This window comes from Megalobrama amblycephala, linkage group LG14 (genome assembly GCF_018812025.1).
Source record: "Megalobrama amblycephala isolate DHTTF-2021 linkage group LG14, ASM1881202v1, whole genome shotgun sequence".
Taxonomy (NCBI): Eukaryota; Metazoa; Chordata; class Actinopteri; order Cypriniformes; family Xenocyprididae; genus Megalobrama; species Megalobrama amblycephala.
Window position 1 is genome coordinate 3,118,993 of NC_063057.1, and position 20,135 is coordinate 3,139,127.

General features: G+C 35.8%; 2 protein-coding genes across 2 annotated transcripts; both read right to left on the reverse strand.

Annotated features, from left to right (window-relative positions):
* Window positions 1-117: 117 nt before the first annotated feature.
* Window positions 118-5,467, reverse strand: LOC125246178 (deleted in malignant brain tumors 1 protein). Its single transcript, XM_048157095.1, has 9 exons — window positions 4,864-5,467; window positions 3,850-3,882; window positions 3,354-3,692; window positions 2,861-3,169; window positions 2,337-2,645; window positions 1,792-2,097; window positions 1,595-1,690; window positions 1,008-1,363; window positions 118-834 (listed from the first exon to the last, which is right to left on the reverse strand). Exons 1-9 carry the CDS (start codon window positions 5,033-5,035, stop codon window positions 829-831), a joined length of 1,926 nt encoding a protein of 641 aa, XP_048013052.1. The 5' UTR covers window positions 5,036-5,467; the 3' UTR covers window positions 118-828.
* A 6,672-nt stretch (window positions 5,468-12,139) lies between these two features.
* LOC125246183 (adhesion G protein-coupled receptor E3-like) lies at window positions 12,140-19,650 on the reverse strand. The gene is made up of 6 exons (XM_048157101.1): window positions 19,482-19,650; window positions 18,569-18,685; window positions 18,237-18,418; window positions 17,974-18,144; window positions 13,425-13,631; window positions 12,140-12,434 (listed from the first exon to the last, which is right to left on the reverse strand). The coding sequence occupies exons 1-6, from the start codon at window positions 19,648-19,650 to the stop codon at window positions 12,198-12,200; spliced, it is 1,083 nt and encodes a 360-aa protein (XP_048013058.1). The 3' UTR covers window positions 12,140-12,197.
* Between the last annotated feature and the right edge of the window lie 485 nt (window positions 19,651-20,135).

Sequence of the window (20,135 nt, forward strand, 5' to 3'; positions counted from 1 at the left end):
GCATATGCCTATCATGGCTAACCTGCTTAACAAAAATATATTATCACTTTAATTAAAAACAAAATAATCTTAAGCAAATTATGCTATTTACATACAAAAAACAAACAAACTGCTCAAGATTTATTTTATAATAAAGGTTTATTAGCTTTCATCTCAATATAAACTCCCAAAGTTAGAATATTGAAAAACACTTTATTACAATTGCAATTATTCATAATGCAGATTAATTAAGACAGCAAAATACAGACATTTTGTAATGCAAATAATTTGTTACCGGTTGATAGTAATCAAAAATCTTTAAAGAAACATTTCAAAAACATTATTTAAATTAATTATTAGTTGCGAATTATGCATGACACTACAATCTGACTGCAATTAAAAACATTTAAATGGGAAATTAAGGAAAAAATGTCAATAAAAAACTTTGGAAAGAAATAAGCACTTCAAGAATCTCAAAGAAACCTCAAACCATAGGCACACAGAACTAACATTTACTTTAATATAGATCATCTCAGTATAAACTATGACAAAACAAAGAAAGAAGATTCACATTTTCACATGGAATCTAAAATATATTTAGCATATAGGCAGCTTTCCATCAGCTATGCAGAAAGGCTGGTTTTAAAATCATTGCATGCATTAATAAAGATTAAAGAGCTAATATAAACTGATAATTTTGTAATGTAAATGCAAGTCTACACCACAGGGCTGCATATTACTGTAAATTCTTTAGAAACAAAACAAAATTTGTTTATCAAAACATCATGACTCAGTTTCTGTGATCATCACCAATCGGCTCCAAACTAGGAAACAGCTCCACCTAGTGTTTCATCCCTGATAAGACGTGACAAAAGAGAGTTATTTTAGTCTCCATTAATTCTTTAAGGCACTTGTAGAATTTAACCAGTACTGAGCATTCAGTTAAAGAATATGAATACTGTACTCACAGCTATTTATGATCAAGATCACATCAATGAATGCAGTGAAAAAGCTGATAACATACTGACCTGACAAATGAAAGGAAGGTTCTCGTGGCAGCAAGCATCCACCCATCCAAACACGTTCTTTTCATCCTTAAGAAGTTTTCCACAAAAACTGCTCCCTCTGTCCACTGGATACGTTTGATGCCATGATGCATAGTCCACATACGGCCCACCAGTCCACAGCCAGGGCGAACAAGTGAAGAGCATACTCCGTTCAAGCCCGATCCACACTCCATTGGGGATTTCTTTACCCTGCAGCATCTGTGTGATGTACGCTTGTGCCGTGGCATTTAAAATGTGCACCAAAGTCTGGTGGTGAGTTTTGCAGTATCCCAGTGCATCAATCCAGCTTTTTGACTCGTTGATGTAGGTAAAGTGATCTGAAATACAGTAGACACAAAACTGAATCTGTTATTTTATGATGACATATGGATAAGGGAATATGAATATTTTTTTCTTTTATTTTTTAATTTCTTTTTTTTCCTATTTTTTAATATATTTGATATTTGAATATATTTGAACATGTTGTAAGATTTGTTAATTAAAAATCACTATAGAAAATATTTTGTAAATGTTTGCACATAGTTCAAAAGAGGTACATTTTCACATACAAGAGTTGTTTCCTAGAGAACTGGTGACGTCAGCAGCTGTAGACTTCTCTTCTGTTGTTGAGTTTGTTATTGCAGTTGTTGAAGATAAATTGCCATCTTTCAAAGACAATAATGGTGAACGTTACATTAGTTCAATGTATAAAAAAGCTAGTAATGTTGTGGATGTTGTCTGATTTTTATTCATATTTTTGACTCACATTGACAGATGACTCCAGCATCTTTATAATGACTACAGTTCTGTACGTTCCATCCCGGTGAAATGCAACTCTTTAGAGAAAGCTCATTCCCATAACAATTTACATTATTCATCCATATTGGTCCGGAGCCGTTCCCAAAAAAAGCACCTTTTTTTGTCTCTGTAGCATTCCCACAGCCCATCTCTCTACACACCACTGCAGCATCTGTCAGATCCCAGCCATCATCACACACTGTTCCCCATGTTCCATTATAGTGAACCTCCACTCGTCCAGAACAGGAGTCACTGCCATTCACCAACCTGACAGCTATTATCCACACAAATAATATGAATACACAAGTTTTTTTTTTTCTTCCGCATATTTTTGTTTTGCCTTCTTTTATTTGAAAAAGATCAATGATATATGGCATTTTGAAAAAAAAAACAAACAAAAAAAAACAAAAACAAAACAAGACCATCTCATGATTTCTTCTATAGCTCTCCAGGGTCATTCCTCTAAAAAAATAAAATAAATTTGTACTTAAATTATGAATGTTTTTGACTCACATTTGCAGATGACTCCAGCATCTTCATAATGCGTACAGTCATGTCTTTCCCATCCATTTGTCCTACAGTTCCTTAGTGAGGACTCATTCCCAGCACAATTTACATCATCCATCCATATCTGTCCTGATCCTGGTCCAAAATAAGCAGCACTCTTTGCCTCTATCACATTCCCACAGCCCATCTCTCTACACACCACTGCAGCATCTGACCGATCCCAGCCATCATCACACACTGTTCCCCATTTTCCATTATAGAGAACCTCCACTCGTCCAGAACAGGAGTCTCTGCCATTCACCAACCTGACAGATACTATCCACACAAATAATATAAAGACACATGTAATTTTTTTCTCTCTCATATACTTTTGTGTATCTTCTTTTATTTGAAAATGATCAGTGACATATGGCATTTCGAAAAAAGTCCTTCTTTAATTCCTGATTTCTTATCTCTCTCGGGTCATTCCTTTAACAATAAAAATGTACAATATTAAATTGGCATTTTAATAATGAATGTTTTAAACTCACAGTTGCAGATGACTCCAGCATCTTTATGATGTTCACAGTCATGTGTTCCCCATCCTCTTTTACTACAGGTTTTTAGTGAGGTCTCAGTGCCAGCACACTGAACATTATCCATCCATATTGGCCCTGATCCTTGTCCAAAATAAGCACCTCTTTTTGCCTCTATCACATTCCCACAGCCCATCTCTCTACACACCACTGCAGCATCTGACAGATCCCAGCCATCATCACACACTGTTCCCCATGTGCCATTATAGAGAACCTCCACTCGTCCAGAACAGGAGTTGTCTCCATTCACCAACCTGACAGATACTATCCACAAAAAAAAAAAAAAAATTATCCCACATGTGTACCTTCTTTTATTTGGAAAAAGAGCAAAAAACCAATACCCCCTTTAATTAATGATTTCTTATATCTAGCTCTCTAGGATTATTACTTAAAAGAGGAATAGTACAATATTAAATTTGTATTTCAATTATGAATGTTTTAAACTCACAGTTGCAGATGACTCCAGCATCTTCATCATGTCTACAGTTAGGTATTCTCCATCCACATGTCCTACAGTTCTTTAGTGAGGACTCATTCCCAGCACATTGAACATCATCCATCCATATTGGCCATGATCCTTGTCCAAAATAAGCTTCACTCTTTGCCTCTATCACATTCCCACAGTCCATCTCTCTACACACCACTGCAGCATCTGCCAGATCCCAGTCATCATCACACACTGTTCCCCATATTCCATAATAGAGAACCTCCACTCGTCCAGAACAGGAGTTGTGTCCATTCACCAACCTGATTTCATCTGTACTGGCAGTTGTATACCCTATACATGCTATAGAGTCAAAGATCCAAAATATATATATTTTTTTCAATAGATTATTAAATAATTAAAACATCTAGAATTAGTTTTGAGAAATATAAGCTTTCATTGTGCTGAAAATGTACCAGTGACCAAGATTTGTTTCAGTGTGTATCATGAGTTCTCTTACCCAGAAAGATTTGCATGAACCACAGCATAGCGGCTAGAAATATAATAGAAAAAAGATACTGTATTATTCATTTCGAATCCTCACACAAAACTTTAATTGGTGTCTTATTTTCTACATTGCTTTCTCAATTAATAAGAATATCAATCTACTATATTTAGTCTATAGCATTTAAATTTTTTTTTACACTGTGTAGACAAGCAGCTGTATACAAATTATAACCACAATGTTTGTGGTTCATTCAAACAGTCATACATATAAATACGTAACATGCTGAGAGTATTCATTAGAGTATTAGTAGACTGTCTGCTTAATATCTATTAACACTTTATTTTGATGTTCGCCAATTGACATTCTACTGACTATAAGTAACTTTGCAACTACTACATGTCGAACCCTATACCTAACAGTCTACTAACATTTATATACTCTAATGAGTCCACAGTCCACTAACTATTAATACTAATGAGAGTAGTTGACATGTAGTTGCAAAGTTACAGTAATGGGAGTTACTGTAAGTTTCAGTAATGGGAAATGATAAAGTTGAATATCAGAAAACAATGTAAAATACATAAATGAAAATGTTATAGTAGTGAAATCTATGGCTTAGACACTGGAAATGTAAATTAAGTGCAATGTACTTAAATATCTTTTTATTAGGAAATATTTCCTGCTACTCAAATACATGTGATAAACAATAAATGTTACAGACATAAAATTATATCAATTTCATTTTAAATAACTACTGTATATTCTACATTTTTATTATGAGACAATGTCTAATTGTATAATTGTTGTTTCTAATTGTATTTAGTCAAATTGTAATTGAATATACATTACAGTACACTGTGTATATTGTCCAGAATTTTAAGACACATTTTAACAATAACCGCACAGTAACAATAACCGATCTAATCTATTATCAATACAAGCATAGCTAGCTATATGAAATATATCATGAAAAAAAAAAAAAAGTAATTATATTTTCAAACATATAAAATATGAAGTTATTAATACCTGCTAAACGTCTCTCTTCTTCACCTGGGATTGAGTCGGTCTTTTTGAAAAGTGCTGTGAAAATGTGGACATGTTTTGTTGACTGCTTTAAAAAAATATATTTGTTAAACAAAATTTTATCTCTATTCACATGTGGTTTGCACACATAGTGCCAAGCTACAGTGGTTTGCATGATGCATGCCCTATTTTGTTTAGAAGATTAGATCAAACACTGAGCCTCTATTTTTTTTTTTTTTTTTTTTTTTTTTGGAAGTCATTATCATACTAGCATAAACAAACAAAACAAACTGCATAATGCTGCATTTTTAATACCATGTTTGTGACCAAAATCAACAAGTCAAAACTTTTGTTTCTATTTTTACAAATAAAGTGATACTGCTAATTACTTGCTTAAGGGTTTTTATCCTTTTGATGCCATAGTTTTATTTCATCACACAATGAAGTAGGGGAGAGCAGGATCATTGAAAGGCTTCTTGGCGTTTGCTCATTTATTCAGAAAATGTTTTGCTGAAAGCTTTGAAATGTCAGTTGTATTCAAGATTATCAAAACAGGTAACTCTTCATTTTAGGGTCTTTTAACTAGTTGCTTATTAGCATGCATTTTACTAGAATATTTATTAGTAATTAATAAGCACATATTAGTGCCTTATTCTGCATGACCTTATTCTACATTCTTAATTCTACCCAATACCTAAACTTAACAACTACCTTACTAACTATTAAAAAGCAGTAAATTAGGAGTTTATTAAGGGAAAAGTCGTAGATAATAATGAATACATGTTCCCTATACTAAATTGTTACCTAAAAATACATAGCAAACAGAACAAGTTAATGTTGAACATTTATCTTACAATTAATTATTAAGAAAGAGACAATTTAAATGCATACCACTTTACAGATTAAATTCAAATGTAATGTTTTCACCACCTGAAATTTTCAGAATTTAATTTGTTTGTAGAATACAGTCATCACTCAACTGTAAATGCAAAAGAGAAGTTACAACTGTTAAAACTGCAATGTGTATGTTGTCAGGGGGAGAATGAGTTGCTTTATGATTTATAGATGTTTGTTAAAGGTATTGTATAAAATAGTGTATATATTGTTGTGTATCGATGAGGCATTATGAAATGAGCACTGAATTAAATGTCCACTCCAGCAAACAAATGAATTATTTTATTATAATTACTTGTACTCATTTTAACAAATAGCAAACATATTACAGTTCACAAATCAAAAGTAGATGAACAGAGATGTAAATGAACGGATTAGACAAAATCATCAAGAGACATTCTTATTTCAGAATAAATCAATCACTTAGCATATAAGCCTATTAGCCTATACTTTTAGTTAAACGTAGTATTTTACAAGTTAGGATTTATGTATCAATGTATATAACATATAAGCTTTCACTGTGCTGAAAATGTACCAGTGACCAAGATTTGTTTCAGTGTGTCATGAGTTATCTTACCCAGAAGCAGAAAGATTTGCATGAACCACAGCATAGGGGTTAGAAATATAATAGATAGGGATGCATCCTTACTAGTATCGGTATCGGGCCCGATACTAAGCTCATGTACTTGTACTCGTAAAAAATACCCCTGATACCAAAGACCAATACCTCAAGTGACGTAACTGACAGAATTTTCCATGCACAGAGACACTGGCGGCAGCAGCAGAAACAATGTCAGCCTCAGAGGTGTGGAAATTCTTCAAAATTAATGATGACAACACACACATTGCGAACTGCATGCTTTCAATCACAATTCGTTATCGATTAGTGAAGGAAGATATGTATTATTTGTGAATTCACCCACTGCTTCCCAGTGCCTATATGCAGGAACTACATAACACATTAGAATTAGGCCTAATCAGTTCTCCTCTCGCCTGAATGGTCAAATGCACACATAGTTGTAAACATGTCCATTGTGTTAAGTATCTCACGTAAATTCAGTCGGTTATGGCTTAAGTGGACATAACAGGATATGTGTCAGTATCCATGGATTCGGTCTTAAAGGGACCATAGCCTATATTTGTCATTAATGTTAATAAAACAACAAAATATGTTAAATAAATGTATACATGGTAAATAAACCTACTGTATCTGAAAAACAAGTTTAATTAATTTGTATCTCTATAGTAGGTTATTGTTGTATTGTTTGTAATTTGTTTGTAAATTTATTTTTATATAGCTAACAGCAATTATATATATTGGTAATTATGTCCTTTGAAGGTTAACGGACACTGTGAAATTTTTGTTCTTTAAGTTTGTGACAAGCACATAAAATTATTACTTTTTTCATTAGAGTAATAATAAAGAAGCTGTCCTACATTCATTAGTTACGGTGACCCAGTAGTGCACAACACAATGAAATTAAAAAAGCAAACATAAGTTCACAACACAACGGAATCAAGCCACAACACAACGGAATTAAACCACAACACAACGGAATCAAGCCACAACACAACGGAATCAAGCCACAACACAACGGAATCAAGCCACAACACAACGGAATTAAACCACAACACAACGGAATCAAGCCACAACACAACGGAATCAAGCCACAACACAACGAAATTAAACCACAACACAACGAAATAAAGCCACAACACAACGGAAATGCTCCCGACCACTTGGGGGCTCTCAGAGCTCGGTAATATTAGTATTCTCTGCCACTGTTCTATAAAGTCGACAGTCTTACAAATATATCAATACCATAATTAGTTTTAAGTATGTAAACATTGTATATTGACATTAAATATTAATAAAAAATCAACTACATGCACAATAGCTTCATATTTATACTTGTGAATGATTTGACGCGATACCACGGCACATGATGAAGGGAACGTCTGCCAATTCCCCCAAGTGGTTAAAACGTATAATTTGTATTCATTACAATGACTTTTATACATTTAAAAACAGACTTGTTCAAATTCCAAAGCTTGTTAGTTCATGTTGGTAAGACTGACAAGCTTTGGAATTTGAACATGTCTGTTTTTAAATGTTAAAAGTAATTTTAATGAATACAAATGATACGTTTTAACCACTTGGTGGAATTGGCAGACGTTCCCTTCATCATTCACCGTGGTAGCACGTCAAATCTTTCACAGGTATAAATATGAAGCTATTGTGCACGTAGGTGAGTTTGAATTAATATTTCATGTTGATATACGGTGGTTACATACTGTTAAAACTAATCGTGGTGGTATTGATATCACTGCCGAACAGTGGCAAGGAAAACTAACTTTACCGAGCTCTGAGAGCACCCTAGTGGTCGGGAGCATTTCCGTTGTGTTGTGGCTCGATCTCATTGTGTTGTGGCTTTATTTCGTTGTGTTGTGGCTTTATTTCGTTGTGTTGTGGCTTGATTTCGTTGTGTTGTGGCTTTATTCCATTGTATTTGCTTTTTAAATTTCATTGTGTTGTGCACTACTGGGCCACCGTAATTAGTCTCACTGTGTTGTGCTTGGAAAACTGCAACATCAAAAAAAAAAAAAGAAAGAAAGAAAAAAAGAGAGAGAAATTAATAAATGTATTGGCAGCGGTATCGGTATCGGCGAGTACTAGAAAAAAGTATCAGTACTTGTACTCAGTCCTTAAAAATATTATTTGTGCATCCCTAATAGATTTAGTTAAACGTAGTATTTTTTAGTTAAACATAGGTTTTTACAAGTTAGTATTTATGTATTAATGTATACAAAATCACACATCAATCCACATTTAAAGATATATAGCAGTAAACAGTATGAGCTGCAAATATTTAGGATTGTTTATTTGGCGAAATCTGTAAAAATATGCTTTTTATTTTTCTTAAACATGATGCTGTAGTCTTCAGTGTTGTTGGACTCCACAAAGACATCTGAAGCAGTTTCTGTACTGCTGCCTGACCTGGACAAGAATGAGATGAGAGGAGCTGAGTGAGTTCATGAGATCAGTTTAACCAGTTAAACATGTTTAAATGAAAAGTAGAAAAGAATAATTAATCACCTAGTTCACTTTAATATAAATCACGAGAAATAAGAAATATGCTATGAACCAAAATGGAATTCGTTTATAATAAACAGGTAAGAAAATGTATTTTAAAGGAGACATATGATGCTTTTTTAAAGTTCATTATTTTGTTTATTGGGTGTAGAATAGGTTAAAGTAATAGTTCACCTAAAAGTGAAAATTATCCCATAATTTACTCACCCTTAACCCTTAGGTTTATATGACTTTCCAACATGATCTCACAGCTCAAGTTTCCAAATTCGTATGAATTTGTACGAATGACGTACCCCTAACCCCGTCCCTAAACCTACCAGTCACTGGGGTTTAGACAAATCATACCACCTCGTAAAATACTTACAAATTGGTTGTGAGATAGCGTTGGACTTTTTTTTTTTTTTTTGCCAAACACAATCGGAGTTATAATAAATAATATCATGGCTCTTCCCAACTTTGTAAAGGCATTAGTGCATCCATCCATCATAAAACTAATCCATACGACCCCAGCGGGTTAGTAAATGCCTTCATGAAGTGAAGCGATGGGTTTTGTAAGAAAAATATCCATATTTAAAACTTTAGATTAGGGTCCAATTCTCACTATTAATTAACTATTAACTATGACTTTTGTCTCAATAAACTTCTAATTACTTATAGTAGTAAGGTAGTTGTTAAGTTTAGGTATGGTAGGATTAAGAGATGTAGAATATGTTCATGCAGAATAAGGCATTAATATGTGCTTTATAAGTATTAATAAACAGCCAAAATCCTAGTAATATGCATGCTAATAAGCAACTAGTGAAAATTGGACCCTAAACTGAAGTGTTACTAAAACTTTATAAACTATAATCATCAGTGGCTTCCAGCAACAGCTGCAGACATGTTCATGAGAGAGTCTAGTTCCAGCAAAAGAGTGACCTCTGACCCGACATAAGACGTAGCTCCTCTTGCCTTATATCGAAATCTGACATTTTTCTTTAAAACTTCTCATTTTAGACTACTAATTTGTTTTTCTTTTGCTCTATTCTCTGTGCTTCCTCATTTCTCAATTCTCACGTAAGCTTATGTTACGCCTACGTCATACATCCTACATTTGGAAAAAGAATAGCCTACCTTTAATGTGAAATAATGATGGCAATCCTGTGTTCTTATATTGCCAACCCCATTTCTACTTAAAGTAAATAGAGCAAATGGAATCGATTCCAGGAGTTGATACCTTTGACTCCTATGGTGGGAGTCGGGAATCTGAGTCGACCCCGAAAAACCTGGAATTGAACACCCCTAATTGCAGCTCCTATATTTATTCCCAGTCTGTCTGAAACATGCTGATGTCTACAATGCCCCTCTTTCTGAAAAGCTCAGTATGCTCCTTTTGGCCAGCAGACCCAGTGCATTGTGATTGGCCAAATGCCTCAAACTTGTGTCGGAAACGTAACGCCCCTTACCATAATTGCAAGCTTCAGAGGCTTTAAGCAATTGTAAACACACAGTTAATAATGTCTGTTTTACTGTATCAGTTCGAGCCCCGAGTCGGATTCTGAAAATGTGTTTGGTCAAGCCAACTTTGCAAGCATGAGCAGAACATTTCACAGTGGTAAGTGGCCTTTGTATGTAGTCAACGTTGTACTCTCTTAGTGTCAGGAAGCGTTCCTCTGTAAAACGTGCTGTATACACGGAAACATTTGGGTTGTACTGCTAAGGAACAACTTTATAAATAAATCTTAATCACTGATTTCTAATTTCATCCATTTTCGGAAGGCCAAACATAGTGGTATACTGTACTGTTTTGGAGAAAGACACTGATCAGTGGTTTTCCTATGGAGCAGGATGATAAAATGACTGAACTCATTACTGAGGACAAGCCTGGCCTAAAAGTTTGAAGTAGTTTTAAATGCTTGAAGTTTGATCCATCTGTCTGACTGCATCGCATTAATCCTTTCAAAGGCATTCTGTGTCGGTTTAAATTTGAACTTTTGACTGTTGGAATTTGACGATTCTTGGCTCGTTTGAACATTCATCACAGGAAGGAAATGGAAGAGCGGTAGCAACTGTAATAGTCTTTTATATTCAGTTTTGACATGCAATATGATGGTAAATTGAGTAATATCTGACCTCATTATTGAGGACACAATAGATCAGGAAGATGAAGGTTCCCTGCTGGGAGTTCAAGATCAGGAAGAGGATCTCCAGCACCTTACTGCCATTAGTGAAGAAACCCAGAATCCAGGAGCAACCAAGAACCATAAACTGAGCCAGTGTTTTAAATACCATAATCCTGCAGAGAAAGAAAGAGAGTTTATGTCTCTATTGACCAGTTTGTAGCAGAAGTCATAGTTACATCACTTAGTTACATCATAGTTACATCATAGTTACATCACTTTTCTGCCACAGTGGTTGCAGAAAAATAACGGTAACAAGTAGAGGAAAATGGGAAAAATCCACAGAATAAGAGAAAAAAGTTTTGTTGTGCCTTTGAACGTCAGAATTGGAATGCAAAAAATATAGTCTTCATTTTTATAGAATACCGTTGTTGAAGATGTCCTTTGAAGCAAAACGCAGATGTTTATGTTGCAAGTCACAGACTGAACTGATGAAACCTGCGATGATTAGTCTACTATTAAAGCATGGATTTAATGTAAACAGCAAGTCTACATAATATTCACATAAGCAAGTCATAGGGGACACACATAGCAGTTACAGAATGAAATAATATTTAAGCCTATAACATTTTACATAGATAATTTTTAAACTTAGCCTATAACATTTTTATCTCACAATTCTGACTTTTTTTCTTGCATTTGCGTGTTTATATCTCCCGGTTCTGACTTTATAACTCGCAATTGTGAGTTTATATCTCAATTCTGAAGGGGGAAAAAAAGTCAGAATTGTGAGATATAGAGGAGCCGGCCCAAATCGCAACACGCACACACACTTTTAGAGTGTTGCTGTTACAACAGCAGTTGAGAGCTTATAGCTCGGCTCCTCGGAAGCTCGCGACCTCGCTGGAGTGCCTTCACTACCAACACGAACAGCGCGCTGTTAATCCTCTTCTGAGGCAGTTTTAGTTTCAGTTTAAACAAAGTCTGAAGCAGGACACCAGTGTATGGCTCCGAAGCGAAAGACAGAGTGCGATTGCATCCGCTTCCTATTTATATACACCTGTCGGGGGCGGTGCGCATTATGCAAATATCGCACGCCAATTCCATTGGCTTGTTTTAGTTCACACGAAGCTGATAGGGCTCTCTAAGTGATATCCCAATTCGTCGGTCACTACTGACGTACGTCGAACGTGACCGACTGAAAGGGAACTACTTTATTTCCATTCAAATCAAATCAACTTAAAAACAACTCACTGTTCGCTGCCATAGCCATTAGGAACCAGCCAGACAGACACGCCCACCACAACCAGAGCAACCGCATATCCAATCACACACAGGAATCCACTGCTAAGCACCTCCCTCTTTTTAGAGCTGATCCGTGATAGGTTCGTCACACAGATGAAGAGCAGCACAGCTTCAATGAACATCCACACAAAGCCGGAGAGAAAGAAGAAGTGCACAATACCTGATATCACGGCACACAACACCTGGAGACAACGAGAGACTGTTGTGATGATTGTCAGTCAGGGGCCACGTTCACAGTCATTTTTTGGGATTGACAACCGCATTTACTTACAGGTGCGAGTCTCGAAATGTCTCGTTCACACAGCAACTTAAGCCGGGCACACATTTAATGACTAGCTAAAACATTTTAAGACTGTGCTCAACATACAGCGATTGTTTCCTGCGACTGAAGCAGATTTAAATACTTGCATATGGAATTTGAACGCCGATTGTAATCGCAGACCTAACGCAACTGGCTCTGACTGGACGCGTTTGAGCGCGATCAGTCATAAGTATCAATTTACATTCATACTCGGCCTTACAATTGTTAAGTGTGTGCGCAGCTTTACAGTAGCGTCTGGAACACTGTCTTTATGAACGTGCAGCGAGTGTCAAGCCCGTATTCTCTTACTAGTAACCATGACGACACTGCAGTGACCAACGTAATATTAAAGATGGCGACGTCCATAAAACTGAAAAGTATTATCACCTTTCACATGACAAGAGACTAACTGAACCGCGAGTTCATCCATCAAAACTTCATTAACCAACAGCAGCATGTAAACGCGCTACCCGGAGTCTTTAACTGCCTGCACATGCGTGTCACGTCCGCGACATCTCGCGCATACAAAGAAACACAAAACTGACATGAGCCGCTCCGGTAGAACAGTGACTGGAAAGTGAAACCACACACAAAACACCTCTCTCTCGCACTGTATGACATGACAGACAACTAGTTGTCCAGTCCTGTTCCGTTCACACAGAGCGAGAATTCCGAGAATGCGGTTGTGAGTCCTGAAAATTTACGGGTGTGAGTTCTGTTATAGAATGCGGTTGTCACTCCCGTAAGTAACCGTACTGCGTGTAAACGTAATCGTATTAAGGACTCAAATACAGGACTGACAACCGTATTCTGCTGCTGTGTGAACATGGCCAGGGTGTGCTGAGCTGTAGGGCTCCCTTATCATCCTCACCTGGTTAGGGCGTATGAGGCTCAGAAGCCGTTGTGTGAGCAGGAACAACAGGTGAGCCAACAGCAAACTCATGCAGAGGTTGATTCGAGCCACATTATTCACTCCAGGACTCCACTGACAAAGGGCAAAGGACAACAGGGCCAAACTGAAGAACACCAGCCCCACGATCACACACACCAGATTCAACCGCTCCAACAGTGAGTCGCTCTGAGAAAACATGTCAGAGGACAGGGATGGGCAGTATTTATGATACATGTATTTCAAATACAAAATAGTATTTTGTAATTTGTATTTGATAGAGTTGATGAAAATTGCTTAGTATTTTGTATCAAAATACTTTAGTGTTTTGTATTTTTGTAATTGTAAAATACTGTAAAATACTTTGTAAGAAGTCTACATGATGACATCATAAAATTGCGGCCTCTGATTGGTGCCTGCTCTATAGTTTGCTGAGACTTGTTGCGATCAGAACAGAAAATTGATCCATATGGAAGAAGGTGGTCAAAAAACTTGCAGGCTGCCAGCTTTCCATCAATTTTTAGCATGAATTGCTATAATTTTTATCAGTTCATGTTAAGTTTTGGTGTTCATTTTGGTAGCCTAGGCTAAATAGTTTACCAATTTACATAATGTTCTTGAAAACAATTATACCGAGAAGGAAGCCCCCGATATTTATGATTAACAATCAAATGATTAATTGGTTAAAAACTAGTTGCTATGAATACAGCTGCCATCAGTTGTCTTCTTATAAATGAGTTGTTGTCATTGAGTCAGTGTTGCTGATGCAAAGTAGACCCTTCGTTACCAAACACCAAGTAACTAAATTAGGATACATTAAATTAGGATACATAAATTATGAGTCATTTGCAAACATTATACTGTTGGTTACTTTATAACTAGCCTTTATCTGGGAAATCACAGGGATATATGAATATTTGTTCTGTTAAAGCCACAATATGTAAATTTTCGCCTCTAAAGATCGCTAATTCAAAACAAAGGCGTAGCTCGATGACACCTTGATTTCACGGAATCATGGGATGTATTGTCCTCACGTCTACAGCCGGTGGAAAATAATCGGGACAGGACTCGGGCAGAAATCATGTTTATGGAGAGATTATTAACGTTACTGCATGAAGCAGAGCAGGATCGAATGCTGTGAGAGCAGTAACGAGCCCACTGGAGTGATTACTAATGCGGATCTTTTATTATGCCACAGTCACCGCTTCCGCTTCTTCCCGTCATGTGCATCTAGGGTAAAGCAGTGCTGCTTATCATATTAGATACATTTGTGTGTTGAAAGTTGGTATAGTGCTACTCTGTGCATTTGCTCGGCGGCTGTTTTGAGACACTTGTTGCACACTGCAGTAAGCTAGATCGATATTAGTCATGGTAAAACATGGTACTCGCGATAAATCAAGAAAACGAGATTCAAACAAAAAGACTTAGGGCCAGATTTACTAACAGCTTGTTAACCCTCTTTTGGCGTTAAAAAACTACTTGTCAGGATTTACTAAAGACACGCAGTATAAAGTTTGCACTGAAAACGCGTGGACTGAGTTGTGTTTGCGGCTGACCTTATTACATATGCATTTTTAGGAGTTTCCCTTTCAGATGCAAAATTAATTGGGAGGAGAGTATTTAAATGAATCAAACAATGTGATTTACTAATGTTTGCGCTCGTCAATTTACTGGTATTTACACTATTATTTAACATTATTATTTAATTGTTGCTGTTAGGAGGAGACACCGCAGAGAACAGAGAGCGCTTGGTAGAAGGATTATTAATTTCTTTGAAATGCCAGAGTAAGACCTTATCCCAACATATCGTTTGCCTATATCTATATCTATAGGCCAACATACAGTGCCCTCCACAAATATTGGCACCCTTAGTAAATATGAGCAAAGGTGGCTGTGAAAAAAAAATCTGCATTGTTTATCTTTTTGATCTTTCATTAAAAAAATTCACAAAATTCTAACCTTTCATTGAAGGAAAATAATTGAAAATGGGGGGAAAAGCTCATTATGAAATAAATGTTTTTCTCCAATACATGTTCGCCACAATTATTGGCATCCCTAGAAATTCTTCTGAGTAAAATATCTCTGCAGTATATTCCCATTCACATTTACATTTTTTAGCACACCAAGGTGACTAGGAGCATGAAATTGTGCAGCCATGACTTCCTGTTCCACAGGAGTACAAATATGTGTAAACACAAAGGCCAAATCTCCTTAATCATTCATCACAATGAGAAAAAACAAATAATATAGTTCTGATGTGCAGCAAAAGATCGTTGAGCCTCACAAAATAGAAAATGGGTATAAGAAAAAAGCTAACGCATTGAAAATCCCCATTTCCACCATCAGGGAAATAATTAAGAAGTTTCAATCAACTAAAGATGTTACAAATCTCCCTGGAAGAGGACGTGTGTCTAAATCGTCCTAATGTGAAGTGAGGAGGAAAGTTTGAGTGGCCAAAGACTCTTCAAGGATCACAGCTGGAGAATCGCAGAAATTAGTTGAGTCTTGAGTCTCAGAAAGCCTAAAAAAAATTACCAAACAGCACCTACATCCCCACAAGTTGTTTGGGAGGGTTTCAAGAAAAATCCTTCTTTGCACATCCAAAAACAAACTCCAGCATATTCAGTTGTCAGACAAGACTGGAACTTCAAATGGGACCGGCTTCTGTGGTAAGATGAAACTAAAAAAATAGCTTTTTGCCAGCAAACCCACCAGATGGGTTTGGTGCACACACAGATAAAAAGTACCCCATGCCCACGGTTAAATATGCTGCTGGATCTTTAATGCTGTGAGCATATTTTTCTGCTGGAGGTCCTGGACATCTTGTTCAGATACATGGCATCATGGATTCTATCAAATACTAACAGATAAAAAATCAAAACCTGACCACTTCTGCTAGAAATCCAATAATGGGCAGTGGTTGGATCGTCCATCAGGACAATGATCCAAAACAAACATCAAAACCAACACAAAAATGTGTCACTGAGCACGAAATGAAGCTTCTGCCATGGCCATCCCAGTTCCCTGACCTGAAACCTAAAGAAAATGAGTGGAGTGAACTGAAGAGAGGAAGCACCAACATGGAGCTGGAATCTGAAGGATCTGAAGAGATTCTGTATGGAGGAATGGTCTCTGATCTCTCCTCAGGTGTTCTCCAAACTCATCAGGCATTATAGATGAAGACTCAGAGCTGTTATCTTGGGAAAAGGACATTGCAATAATTGGGTGCCAATAATTGTGGCCAACATGAACTAGAGAAAAACATTTATTTCATAATGAGCTTTTCCACCCACTTTCAATTGTTTTACTTAAATGAAAGGATAGAATTTTGTGAATTTTTTGAATGAAAGATCAAAAAGATAAACAATGCAGATTTATTTTCACAGCAGGGTGCCAATATTTGTGGAGGACACTGTAGCTTGACAAACTATATTATACAGTATATGTGTATGTGTTTGTCAGATTGCATGTTAAGTTGCGCCTGTGTCAACCCACACCTGATGAGAACATCAGCATCAGGATTCCGCTCTGTTTATTTGCGACCCAACTCTAATTTGCACTGCTCTTGGTACATTGCATTAGTCATTATGTAAATGATCTGACCGTGTCTGTGTTCTTTAATTTGCATGTCAGCAGATCACGTGCAAAACTTGCCACTCCCATCAACACGTTTGTGGAATTGCGCTCTCACACTAATTTCCCCCGCTTACTAAATCTGGCCCTTAATGTGTTAAGCGATACAACATGATGAGTTTTCTGGCGATGAATGTATCCAAACAGTTGATTCCCTGTCTAATAAAACTCATAATATACAGTACTAAAGTGTCTTTGATGTTTCCATCTTTTTTTGACAAAATAAAACGGGAAATCAAGGGTAATGATGTCATTGATAGGCGACACACGGACACGGTGTGTGTCCTGGTTAAAATTGCTTATTTCTCTGGATTTAGAATTTCTTGGAAACATTTGGGATAATGTCAGTACACAAGTCGACAAAAAATGGAACATTATTTTAGTGTTTTTTGAATATTTTAATCTAAAAATCCTACATATTTGTTCTTTTAACTGGTTGCATATGTCAGATTTATTGTATGACACGCTGGTGCTTTCATTGTATGAAAAGCTGGTGCTATCAAACATTGTTTACTTAATCAAGTCAGTGTAATGGTGAAAGGATAGATCAAATGGACCAACTGATGGAAGGTTTGCGAAGAAATGTCATGCTCCCTTGTAAAAGTATTTTGTAGTATTTTCAAAATACAAAAATACAGTATTTTATTTTGATACATGGTGTGACTGCTGTATTTTGTAGTTTATTTTGATACTTTTAAAATTAAGGTATTTGGTATTTTATTTTAAAATATGTTTTGATGTATTTTTGCCCATCCCTGTCAGAGGATATGTGTGCCAAATCTGTGCTGCTCTTGAATGGTCACTAAAATGTTGACCATCTACTATAGATTGTATTGAATTCTGCTAGTGCATTTAATGTTTCAGTCTTTTGAGGAGTTTTACATATTCTCTTTTGTACCTCTAATGAGAGCTGGGTTGATGGGGTTTCCATGATGAGAGCAAATGTTGACAGATGAACACAGGAACACACGGTGAAGCTGCTGTTGGTCTTTAAAACAGAACATCCATCTACAACCCACTCACTGACATTCCAGTACACACAGGACAGAGAACCATTGGGGTCAAGCTCCTGCAAAAAGAAGAAAGAACATGCAGAAAATATTATAACACTGAATATTAGATGTTGTTGGAGTTGGACAAAAGCACATTTCAGTCTCTCACTCTGATGTGTTTGAGGGTGAAGTTGACTGGTTTGGTGAGTTCAGTGTTGGTGGTTTTAGGAAGAGTAGCTGAGATCACAGTGGACATCATGGTTTTATCTGTGTCATTTGGTGTGTTGAAAAAGTTTGGCTGCAGTAGATTCTCCATTGTGTTGTAGCTCATGAATGCCACAGAAGCTGATCCTGTGTGACAGAAACAAAAGCTTACATGCAATACTATGTTAAAACATGAACTATCAAAAAATAAGTAAATGTGCTTTAGTGATGATTGTATGTCTGTTTTTTTTTACGATTTAAAAAAAAAATGCAATCAAATTAAAACATTTCACAAACCTGCAGTGTTGTTCTTGGCGATCCCAATGAGATCGATGCCCACAGAAGAATTTGTTGTGTCAAGTGGAGGGATTTTATTTAAGGTGACATTTGGTCCAACCATGAAGACTTGTCCCTCTGATTAAAAACAAACAAGCAATTATTTGCTATATTAATTTATTTGCGATATATTATATATATATATATATATATATATATATATATATATATATATATATATATATATATATATACATATACATATATACATATATATATATATATATATATATATATATATATATTTTTTTTTTTTTTTTTTTTTTTTTTTTTTTTTAATTCAATAAAATCAATTTGCACAAATGACAAATAAAATGAATATTCACTATTGTTGGGTCTTCATGATGTAGTTTGACTGAAATGTCCTTAAAATCAAACACTAATTGATTAATACCATAAAATTGATTATTACCATAGACTTTCTTTTTTTATCATTTGAGAGTTTGGTAAATGTTTGGTAAATTGTGAATGTTGATTGTTCTATGCTCAAGGCAGCAAATATTCACAAAAACACATTGTGGTCACCAACCATGAACTACTTACTGTAAATGAACCCGTGTTTAATGTTGTAATTTCTTTTTTTAAAGGTTTTTCAGGATTAGGGTTTTTTCAGGACATTTCTACCAAATGACGGATGAATTAGCACCAAAATACTGAACTTTGACATCAAAAACAAAAGATACAGCTAGTGATTTCTGTTCTCAGTTAAAACATTTGTTGCTCATACTCAATTACAGTTACTGTAGCTGAATTTGTCATTGATGCTGTCTGCCACCTGTGATCCACCTCTTCTCCCTGGTCTATATACTGTGATGTCTCTGACATCATACATAATCTCAATTTCATCATCAATGATAACGGTTTCTCCACTCACCTACAGCAGCAAGAGTAAAACTGTCACTGTCACTTTTGTTTGTTGGCTTCACCAATGTAGATATGAGTTTCTCGCTGGCTTTTAACATGTGGTTTCCATAGAAGGCTAGTTCAGTTGTGTTGGATGATGAGAATGTCTCTAAAATCTTCTCTGAAGCGTTGAAGGCCATAGTCAAAATGCTGGTCACTGTCTAATTTATTGATCAGATAAATAGTTATATGTAAAAGAGAGAGTCAGTAAGGCATAACTGCTATGTCAATCAACCAACGCAGATTTGATTATTTTATTTTATCATTTTACTCTTGAAGACTTACAGTCACAGAAAGCTCTTGAGCTGTAATGTTCTCTATCTGATCAAGAAGATTTTGAAAGGATTCTCTTGAGGTCTGACTCTGAAATCACAACTGAGCTTTAAGTGGTAAGTGAAACAGACTTTGTGATTTTAATCATGTTTTGCAACATTAATAGCAAACAAAATGTAGTTTGTGCATGGAACCATCAATAATATATAGAAAAACACATTCATATTTCAAATACAGTGGGTACGGAAAGTATTCACACCCCACTTAAATTATTTACTCTTTGTTATATTGCAGCCATTTGCTAAAATCATTTAAGTTCATTTTTTTCCTCATTAATGTACACACAGCACCC